The sequence below is a fragment of the Manihot esculenta genome, chromosome 11, assembly GCF_001659605.2.
Source record: "Manihot esculenta cultivar AM560-2 chromosome 11, M.esculenta_v8, whole genome shotgun sequence".
NCBI lineage: Eukaryota > Viridiplantae > Streptophyta > Magnoliopsida > Malpighiales > Euphorbiaceae > Manihot > Manihot esculenta.
The window spans coordinates 29,307,453-29,319,037 of NC_035171.2; the positions used below are offsets into that span (position 1 = coordinate 29,307,453).

Here is an 11,585-nt window from a genome sequence, read left to right on the forward strand (position 1 = left end):
TGGAACATCAGAAGCCATCTGGACTGCTTAACCGACAATTAATTTTAGAATGGAAATGAGAAAATGTGGCAATGGATTTTGTAGTAGAGTTACCAGTGACATCCAATAGACACAACTCTATATGGGTAATAGTGGACAAATTAATAAAATCTGCTCACTTTATTCCTGTCAGGAATGATTACTCTGTGGATAGATCGATACAAAGATACATAGAAAAATCATCAGGTTGTATAGGACTCCAATTTCTATTGTGTCAAATAAGGGACTCTAGTTTACCTCTAGATTTTAACAGAGTTTGCAGAATGCTTTAGACACAAGGTTAGATTTTAGTACAGCTTTCCAGTCAAAGATTGATGGACAGTCAGAAAAGACCATCCAAACTATAAAGAACATGTTAAAGATGTGTGTGCTAGATTTTGGTGGTTCTTGGAGGCAACACCTATAATTAGTAGAGTTTGCCTATAATAACAATTACCATACTAGTATTAAGATGATCTCCTATAAAACTTTATATAAGAGAAAGTGCAATGTGAAATCTGTGGAAATTTCTGCAAAAGATCTTGTGTCATTTAAGTATTATGGACCATGTGCATACATAATTGTTAATGATGCTCCTCGACTTGTTGAGGCCTCTATCGGCGATAATTGTGCTTTCTATTTCCTCAAATATATGACCGTGTTCTCAGACTCTCTCTCTCGATTACAAACATTTAAAATGGACTTAAGGTCAATCAAGGTATGCATGTGAAATTATTCAGTCTGATTTATCTCCCGCCCCCTCATGCACACAAGCATATTTTTATGAAGATATACTCTGTCTTTATTGATGTTTCTTCTTTGGTTTTGTATTCAATTGCTAGATAATTAGAAGTTACCCCAAATTTCCAATGTTCAGTGATCTCAAGCACTTGGACCTGGTGATTGATGCTTATGATGCTTACGACCTTCTTTGCTGCACTTCATTCCTGATGATGTGTCCCTTTTTGCATGGATTAAAGATGAAGGTGACAATTCTAATCACATATTTTGTACTTTTAGACTGATGGATTCTATACTAGCACTGTTTTGAGATGCTTGACACGGGTAGTTTAAGCCTCCTATATTGCATTTTTTTTACCATAACTTCAGCCGAGTCTTGTGTAATTGCATTTTCTAGTTCTTTATTTATGTATTTATGTTTCTATATATGATTTGGGTTCAATCAACAAACTCCTGGTGACTAGTTAAATGCTAATGTAGTTCCCAATTCGGATTAATCAAAAAGCTATTGTAAGGAATCCTAAGTTCTGCATCCCGTCTATTCTAACTTCAATACTACCAGTAGAATCATGATGATAGCTTTGCATTGTTCAGTTCTCACATTGGCCTTCATACGAAAAGAAACTGAAAAGCACAACTTTCATTCTCGATTTGTTAGTATGCCTTCTTTCTTCTTTATTTTTAAAGTGGTAATACCCATTGTTTTATACTGAATATTGATTTTGCTGAGTTATAATTGATGAATAAATGTTGCGTGAAAATAATTTTGTTTGGTTTCCTATGATGTCATTTTTTGGTGGTTGAAGCAAAGTTTTCATAGAAAACTTGGGAAAAAAAAAAAAAACTCTGAACTCTTTTAGAAGTAGCCTTTTGTTGGTGGTCATTGCTGATATTAAGACTTTTCTTGGACAGATTGTAGTATTAACCCGTTGGCTAACGGGTTTGGGCATAGGAAGAAAGATGAAGGTGCAGAAAGCGAAGCCACACCACTACCTGAAGATGATTGAACTGGGTGGTTTTCTTGGTTCAGCAATTAATTGGAAACTTGCAGAGCATTTACTTAAAAGGGCTGTGTCGCTTGAGAAATTGATTATTGACCCTCGTGTAGCTTCAATGAAATATGAAGTAGAATGTAAAAATCTGGAGAAAATGTTAGCAGCAAGAGCTCGAGCTAAGCATCTAGAAACAAGTTTACCGCCTAAGGCTGAACTTGTGATTCTCTGACCTTTGAAGTGATCTAAAACTAGTGCTGATTTTGGAGGTAGGCGGTGCTTCGTTGGTAGAAAATGCTACCAAGTGGGAATTGAGCGTGCTAAGAGTCTCTTGTTGCCAAGAGAACTTCATTTTCAGATGTTTGCGCGGGCAGATGCTGCCATCTTAATATAGAAGTAGAACACAACTTATTATTGGTGTTTATTGCTTGGTGTGGAAATTGTTTGCGAGATTTACAAAATTAGTTTAAGGGCTTATAACCCTTTCCATTTGAAAGGGTGTGAGCTTATTTTCTGGTCTATGATAGCTTCTTATAATACACATTTTAAAGCATTCCCATTGAAGGGAAGATATTGTTCTACATGCCTCCCCCTTGATCTTGAAGTTGACAATCGCATATTTGGTATAACTGTTGAGTAAAATGTAAAATTTTTCAATGGCTTGTTCATTATAGAGATCTCGGATGTCTCATCCTTCCACTAATAGAGAGGCATTATGGCTTAAACGCCGCTGAAACAACATCCATAGAAACTTTCTATTGTATAACGTCCTTGTCTTCAGCAAAACAGTATTAATATCTCATAATGTGCTCAGCTGTGGTCTGTTCATGTTTTTTGTTTTTTTTATTCAAATAAATGTTTATCAGGAAGTCTCATACTCAAAATTCTGCTGGGATTGTCAATGGGCTTTGGGCCATGGTATTGGAATCATAACCTCTCATTTGAACTGCTGTCGGAGCCCGAAAAAAAAAAACAAAAGAATTTGTTGGGACTGGGCTCGGATGGGTTTTACAATATATGAAAGACCCACTTCTTTTATGCAGCTGTTATTGAGGAATAAAATTTTCCCCTTCTAACAAAGGATACAATGCAGCTATTCCATCAAGTGGGTTGAAGTTGATTATATATAAGGGAGATTAATGTAATGAATTAATTATGAAATTTGGAGGCACTGTAATTCTCTAAAGCCATAGAGACTAGGCTCTCCATTCTCAGGTTGATAGCATGGAGACAGACCTGTGCGTCTGTTTTGCACGAGTACATTTTCAGTGTCGTGGGGAAGAAGGCTTCAATGAAATTGCATGGACAATCACCCAAAGCCTCCATGTTAAAACTCTATTCAAACAGGGCCCTTTTCTCATCAGCCAAGCTTCCAATGTAGACATGTCAAAGCTATCAGCATATGCACTAGACAGTCAAAGTATCTTCAATGAAACCTAAGGGAGTAAGCTATGAATATATTGCTTATTATCCTGTATAATATTTGTTCACATTTTTTGATGCCTACATATCTCTCCCCCTCCCCTTTCTTTTCTCTTCAGCTTTCTTTCTCCTCTCTAGCTTTCCTCATGTTCCTGCTCCTTTCTTCCAAGCTTGGGGGTACTATTCGCCAATTCAAGAAAGCCATTCCTTTTATGATTTCCTTGTGATGACTTCTATCCTATAGTTGTCACCACCTAGTGTCTTCCCTTGGAATCATGGCAAAGGTAGAAGAGATTCGGCACGGTGGTGGGCTTGGAATACTCTCCCAGTTTTATCAATTTTTTCTTTTATAATTTTTAATTTATATCAAATTAATATCGGTAATATTATGGCGTTAGTAAATAATAATATATTAAATTAATATTTATAATATTAGACTATAATATTATAGTGTTAGTAAATAATAATAATTTTTAAATGCTATTAAAAATATTTATAGAAAAATTGTATTATAATATATTAAATTTAAAAATTATATTATAATATATTATTAATTTTTTTAACTTAATTAGTTAAAATTATTATAAATTTTGAAGTTCTGATTTTATTGTTAAAAAAATTATGATATAGAATTTTTTTTTTTTTTAAATTCAAGCAGTGAATGAACTTTAAAAGTAATCGAAATAAAAATAATATTTTTTTTTATCATATAAAAGAGATTGCATTAAAAAATCTAATAAATTCAGAGTAATATAGTTTAACAGATGGTTTAAAATAAAGTCCACATTTCACAAACGAAAAAGGTCCAACAAATCAATAAAACCCAATACCCTTAACACCGAACATCAAATAGATGTTCTACACAACCGACGCCGACACCAACACACTGAAAACAACCTTTACACATCAATATTCAAAATGGAAACTCTGTGGAACCTTTGCGCATCAATATTCAAAGTAGAAACACCGAGAAACTGCGCAATAACCGGAAAACAAGCACGATGAAGTCAATCTTGCACTATCAACCCTTGCATGCAAAAATGAAAATAAGATCAGACCCACAAAAACAATCGACAGAGAAAATATAATTATAGGACCGTTATAATGAACAATTAATTAAATTTTAGTGTCTCGTGTTTAAAATTATCGATGATGATAGTTACAGCAGCATCTCAAATCAAAATAAAAAAATAATAAAAATAAAGAAAATCAAATAAAACTAAATCCATTAAACTCGTTCACCCAAAAAGAGAAGTGCCCGATAGCTGAATAAATACAAATCATCTGTTTCGATTTAGCTGCCCCTCTCGCTCTCGCTTTGGCTCTCTCTCCTTATTCTCTCTTCGCTTGTGTTTTTGATAATTTTTTGGAGGCATTTTTTCATGTGGAAGGATAAACAATATTCAATTTAAATTGAAATAATCGTTTAAACTAAATTAATTTAAAAATTTAAATCAATTTTATATATTAAATTTTAAAAATAAATAAATAAATCGACTAATTATACTATATCTTATAAAATTTTTGTGAGGTTAAAATTATATAGAAATATTTAGGTAATTTCAAAAAGAATGTTACCTTTAAATCATTAAATTTTTAAAAACTTCATTAATTTATCCTCACTTGAAATTTATTTAATTAAAATATTTTTATATTTTACAAAATATTGTTTTATTCTTTCAGTCAAAAAATTTATTAAATTGTTTTAAATATTTATATTATTTACTCTATATAATTTAATTATATATATCATTTAATTTTTATCCATAATATATATAATATATAAATGTATAAAGGAGGAAAAACATCTAAATATATACAAATATCCTTATTATTTTTTATTAGATAAATAATTTAATATTTTGATATTTATTTTTATTAGCTAAAAATAAAATAAAAATTTGAAAATTTTGAATTGATTAGATTAATGTCATCCTTTAAAATTCAAATACCATTATTAAGCAATATCTATTTTTTAAATTAATTTAAATTAAATCAGCCAATATATATATAATGAATTAAATTTAATGTAATACATAGTTTTTAATGGAATTATTTTTTAAAAAATTCAACATATATATATATATATATATATATAACACAAAGTTAAAACTTTAAAAAATATTTGGTAAAATAATGTATTAAAATACTAGATAATTAAAAAGGATTACATTGCTGTAGAAAATTTATTAAATTTGAGATTATTGAAATTATTTATATTTAAAGATTATGAAATAATTAAATTTTAATTATGCATAATGAATAATGAAATTTATCTATTATATATAAACTTATTAACTTTATTTAATTTTAAGAATGAAAATTTGATGATTTTATAATGTTTGATTTAATTATTTCATAATTAAATTCAAGAATGAACTTAATTTTAAATATTAATAAAAAAAGTTAATAACTATAAAAATTTTAAATATTTATTTATTTGTTTTACTCTTTTTATATAAAACATATTTGATTTTAATTTTAAAATTTATATTAATAACTATAATTTATTAATTAAATAAAAAAAGTATACTATAATGTGTTTCAGATTTTTATAATTCAAATGTAAATAAATTGATTTTTTTCCCTAATAAATGCATTGATTGAGAATTAAAATAAATAAAATTTATTATTTAGTTTTCATTTATTGAAAATTTATTGGTTATTCTTTTATTTTGAAAATTATATTAAAATTTTTTAATATTTTAAAAATTTTATTGATTAATATTTTTATTAATTTTAAATATCAAGTGTTTTACCTTTTAATTTTTTTTAAAAAAATCTTGAATTAAAAGACTCATGTTTGAATCATGTACTCTAATCTTTTATTAAAAATTTTAATAAAAAAGTAATTAATAAATATTTTAAAATATTAAAAATATTTAATATATTTTTTAAAATTAATTATTCGATTAAAATAAGCTTTTCATTATATAAAAATTAAATAGTAAATTTTTACTTAAAATATTAATAATAAAATTATTATTGAACAATGCATAGCTTCGGACAGAATTTTCCATTTCATTTTCCGATTTCCATGTACTTCTTAAAGATGGGTTACGAGGTTGGTTGAAGACTGTATCCGCACCTTGGAAGCCTTGACCCCGCAGAGAGGAAAAAATTCAACAAGCTTTCTTATGGCGGACATGGTCGCCTCTCCTCTCTTGTGGATGCTCTCTGACAGGCTAATTTCTCTTATCGACAACAGCTCGCTCGTCAAAAATTTGCATTTGACTTTAGCAGAAATCCAAACTTTGGTTCTCGATGCAGAGAATAGATCGGAGGACGATGCAGCCCTTCGACGCTGGCTCACTGAGGTCAAAGATGCTGCCTATGAAGCCGACGATGTTCTCGATGAATTCATCAACAGTCTTTCAAGCTCCAAAATTCATAGCCTCTTTTCTCCCTTCCAGTGGCTTCTCCGTTTCAATTGTCAACGCAAGATGAAGGAAATTGAAGGACGACTTGATGCACTATTGAAGAGAAGGATCCAGTTTCAGAAGGCTGTCCCTCTAGTTAACTGGGATGGTTTCCAATCATTCGAGAGCAGTGCCAGTATCAAGGTACCCCATCGAGAAACTCGCTCATTTATATCTGAATCAGAAATTTTTGGTAGAAAGGAGGACAAACAGATTTTGCTGGATCTATTACTGGGTGACTCTGATGTAGAATTTAAGATTATTCCCATAGTGGGTATGGGCGGTCTAGGAAAGACGACTCTTGCTCAGTTGATATTCAATGATGAAAGGATCCATTATTTGTTTGAGAGAAGGTATTGGGTCTGTGTTAGCCAGAATTTTGACGTGAGAATGATTGGGAAAGCTCTTGTAGAAACAAAAACAGAAGCATCACGTTTCCTTATGAATACAGAGGAAACTGTAGATTCCATTGTTAGAGAGGAATTGAATGGCAGAAGATTTTTTATTGTTTTAGATGATGTTTGGAATGAAGATCAAGAGAAGTGGAATGTGTTGCAAAGGTGGTTCAGCGTGGGAGCTCGTGGATCCGCTGTTTTAGTGACTACAAGAAGTGCAAATGTTGCGGCTTTAATGGGAACTGTCGACCCCTACCGCCTGAAACTTCTGTCGGATGATGATGTCTGGTTACTTTTCAAGAACGTGGCCTTTAGCTCCAAAGGTGAAGAGAACATCAATAGCAGGCTTGTCGAAATTGGCAAGAGGCTTGTTGCCAGATGCAAAGGATTGCCTCTTGCTATTAAGACTCTTGCTGGTTTGATGCGATTTAAAGGAGAAGAAAGTGAATGGTTACAGATCAAGGATGATGATATATGGAATTTGCGGGAATTTGAATCTTCAGTTTTACCAGCCTTGAGACTGAGCTATAATCATCTACCATCGCATTTGAAGCAATGTTTTGCATACTGTTCAATATTTCCCCAAGGTGTTACAATTGGCAAGGAGCAACTGATCCAATTATGGGTTGCTGAAGGCTTCATTCAATCAATTGAAGGAAGTAGAAGCCTGGAGGACATTGGAAATGATTACTTCATGGAACTGTTTCGTCGGTCTTTCTTTGTGGAAATATGGAGAGATGAATATGGGGAGATAGTGAAGTGCCAGATGCATTATCTGATTCATGATCTTGCACGATTTGTTGCAAGTATTGGGTGTTCGATTATGGAAGGTAACACGTTGCAGAATGTCCCTGAAGAAGTTCGTCATTCATCTTTGGTTTATGATTCTTATCAGCTACCAACAACTTTGGAATCATTGCAAAAGGCCAAGAAACTCCGAACATTGCTTTTGTTCTCTAACAATCTTGAGAAGATACCTGGACTCTTCTTGAAGTTAAGGTCCTTACGAGCCCTAGACTTGAGTGGAAGTCAAATTCAGAAGTTGTCTAGATCCGTTGGAAACCTCACACATTTGCGCTACCTCAACCTCTCATGCACTCGTATTGAAACGTTACCCAACTCCATCAGCAAACTTCAGAGCTTGAATACACTGGAGCTCATTGAATGCTACAATCTCCAGGAGTTACCAAATTCCATATCTGAGTTAATTAAACTCAGACATTTGGACATTCAGTCATGTTGTTCATTGTCCCATATGCCAGCAAGGATTGGGAAATTAAGGCTTCTTCAAAAATTGCCATTGTTCATTTTGAGCGATATTGATGGTTGTGGTTCTATAAGTGAGCTCAGCGAGCTAGATCTCAGAGGCAAATTGGAGATTAAGAATCTTGAGTTCGTGGACAACCCGACTGATGCTGAAAACGCAAAATTACTTAATAAGCAAAATCTTCGCACTTTGAAGTTATCATGGAGTCATGATGCTGTTGCAAGTGCTGAAATGTCTTTCCAAGTATTGGAAAAGCTAATGCCACCCCAGGAGCTGAAAGTTCTGCATATAATAGATTACAAAGGCACATCATATCCATCATGGTTGATTAATTCACTCCTCCAAAATGTTGCAGAAGTTTCTTTAGTCAACTGCAGCTGTAAGAAACTTCCTCCATTTGGGCAGCTACCCAACCTCAAGTACCTCTACATAAAAGGAATGCTGAAAGTGGAGAAAATAGATAATGAGTTTTATGGAGATGGAACCATCAAAGCATTTCCATCTTTGAGACAACTTGAGCTTTATGATATGCCATACTTAAAGGAGTGGTGGAATCTCAAATCAGATGAGCAGTCAAGTATGATCGAAACAGAAGAATCATCATCCTGCAAACAAATAGAAGAATTCACCTGCCTCGAATATCTAACAATCAAGGGATGCAGTAATTTGAGCAGACTGCCAGAACTTCCAAACCTGAAAAATCTGGCATTATGGAACTGCAATGAAGAGCTGTTGCTGTCACTGGACCAACTAGCATCACTGTCCACACTCGTGATCAATGAATTTCGAAAGCCACTATCTATACCTGCAGGAAACTTAACATCCTTGCGGAAGATGACAATATACGACTGTGATGATCTGCTTGCTCAGTTGGTTGATGACATGAAACCTTTGTCTTCTCTAGAGCACTTGAGAATTCTGTACTGTGATGCATTGAAATCTCTACCAACAGGCCTTAGATATCTCACTTCCCTCCAGAAGTTAGAGATAGCAGAATGTAGAGAATTGGTTGAAGTCCCAGATGTTATGGACAAGCTGTCTTCTCTCAAGGAGTTGACCATTGATGGGTGTCCAATGTTGAAATCATTGCCAGATAGCATCCGTTACCTAAGCAGGCTTGAAAAGCTAGTGATTGGAAGGTGCCCTGAATTAATTAAGCAACTGCACATAGAGGAAAGTGACGAGTGGTCCAAGACAGCACATATCCCACGCATTGAGAAAGAAATTGAAGAATATCTTACTGAAGAAGACAGCCTTAGTGAGCCTTCATACTGAAGAAGTGATTCTCAGTGAAATTCTAAACAGGTTCCTCACAGGCCCTGTCATGTTCATATGTACATGTACCCGCTTTTTAACACAAAACTCTTCACCTAATTTTGTTGTATTAAAAATATGAATAAGTTTGATTCGGGCTTTCTCTGTTAGCTTGGATTAATCAATCATCAAGATATCTCTCTTGGTAAAACTTATCATGCCGTGAGTCTTGGATTAATCGAAACTAATTCTCTTGTCTTCTTTGTTCTCTTACTTGGTCCTTTCTTCTTTAATTTATAATAACACATAATTTGGTTAGTTCTATCCTTGCAAACACCGAATACTATTACATTAAGGCATTTCCAATGGTATCCTGTAGAATTATGGATTCCACAATTTTTTGTATTCATCAATATTTATATATTTTTCCAAATAAGAGCATAACAAGCTCTCCTGTACCCTCAGCCCTCCAAGATACGAACCCCAAACTCAACGTTTGAAATCGAAAGGAAGAGGGATGCGACCAAGAGGGTTTTCAAACAATTCCGTGAAGACTGCAATGAAACTCTCCCCTCTGCAGAGCTTATCAGATCCTTGAGCAGCTGCTCTGATGGCGAGAGTAAACGGTTCCGGTTCCTGCCCATTAAAGAAGATAGCAAGATCAATATCTCAGAAAGTGTTCTCCAAGACTTGGATCTTAGCGATGAAGAAATGGAAGTAAACTCACTCAACTGGGTGATACCTAAGGAGGTTCATATTGTTATAGACATGAAGCATCTGAACAAAATATTGCTCCTATTAATATTCAAACCTCAAACATTTCAAAGCTACGAGATATTTTCATGAGTCTCAGTGGTCAGTCTGCTGTTTCTTTCATTGCTTACTCTTCCAAGGCGTCTTCTTCATCTGTCTCACTCACGCATCATCCACTGTATATCATAGTGGCTGCTAATGCTACGGCTTTTCTTTTCCTCTTACTAGCTTCTTGCTTAGAGGCGAAAAGCCATTTGCTGCGAAGAAGATCACTGGAGCAATAGGCATTACCGCCGCGGTAGTGGTGTTCTTCCTGATGATGGGGATGTTCCCCATCAAAACCATGTGATTTAATCACATGATTCAATTACCAGCATAATCAACAGAAACTTCGATTATGCTGGGGTATTGAAGCCTTTGAGGGTGAGAAGGCAAGTCATTCATGGCTTGTTTTAGTCAGTGCGACTCGTCAACGTAAATTTTTCCGAGATGTATTAGTAAACTATTTCTTTTTGCTTTCCTTTGCATTTTATGATTTCCTTGTGATGACTTCTATCCTATAGTTGTCATCACCTAGTGTCTTCCTGGTATGACTTCAGCTACATATGCTTATTCATGGGAGATTCTGATCAACTTCTTGGAATCATGGCAAAGGTAGAAGAGATTCGGCACGGTGGTGTGCTTGGAATACTCTCCCAGTTTTATCAATTTTTTCTTTTATAATTTTTAATTTATATCAAATTAATATCGGTAATATTATGGCGTTAGTAAATAATAATATATTAAATTAATATTTATAATATTAGACTATAATATTATAGTGTTAGTAAATAATAATAATTTTTAAATGCTATTAAAAATATTTATAGAAAAATTGTATTATAATATATTAAATTTAAAAATTATATTATAATATATTATTAATTTTTTTAACTTAATTAGTTAAAATTATTATAAATTTTGAAGTTCTGATTTTATTGTTAAAAAAATTATGATATAGAATTTTTTTTTTTTTAAATTCAAGCAGTGAATGAACTTTAAAAGTAATCGAAATAAAAATAATATTTTTTTTATCATATAAAAGAGATTATATTAAAAATCTAATAAATTCAGAGTAATATAGTTTATAAAGAAAAGACAGATGATTTAAAATAAAGTCCATATTTCACAAACGAAAAAGGTCCAACAAATCAATGAAACCCAATACCCTTAACACCGAACATCAAACAGATGTTCTACACAACCGACGCCGACACCAACACACTGAAAACAACCTTTACACATCATTATTCAAAATGGAAACTCTGTGGAACCTTTGCGCATC

General features: G+C 33.0%; 2 protein-coding genes across 2 annotated transcripts; both read left to right on the plus strand.

The window, feature by feature from the left end:
• The first annotated feature begins 490 nt into the window (after positions 1-490).
• On the plus strand, positions 491-2,270 carry LOC110625692. Its single transcript, XM_021771327.2, has 3 exons — positions 491-736; positions 861-1,004; positions 1,672-2,270. The coding sequence occupies exons 1-3, from the start codon at positions 491-493 to the stop codon at positions 1,981-1,983; spliced, it is 702 nt and encodes a 233-aa protein (XP_021627019.2). The 3' UTR covers positions 1,984-2,270.
• Positions 2,271-6,209: 3,939 nt separating this feature from the next.
• Positions 6,210-9,776, plus strand: LOC110626950 (putative disease resistance protein RGA3). The gene has a single exon (XM_021773148.2). It carries the CDS (start codon positions 6,311-6,313, stop codon positions 9,527-9,529), a length of 3,219 nt encoding a protein of 1,072 aa, XP_021628840.1. The 5' UTR covers positions 6,210-6,310; the 3' UTR covers positions 9,530-9,776.
• Positions 9,777-11,585: the final 1,809 nt, after the last annotated feature.

Coding starts and splice junctions, on each gene's coding strand:
- LOC110625692 (XM_021771327.2), top strand. CDS start 491: ATGATCTCCTATAAAACTTTATATAAGAGAAAGTGCAATGTGAAATCT. Junction 737..860: donor TGGACTTAAGGTCAATCAAG/GTATGCATGTGA, acceptor TTCAATTGCTAG/ATAATTAGAAGTTACCCCAA. Junction 1,005..1,671: donor TGCATGGATTAAAGATGAAG/GTGACAATTCTA, acceptor TTTCTTGGACAG/ATTGTAGTATTAACCCGTTG.
- LOC110626950 (XM_021773148.2), top strand. CDS start 6,311: ATGGCGGACATGGTCGCCTCTCCTCTCTTGTGGATGCTCTCTGACAGG.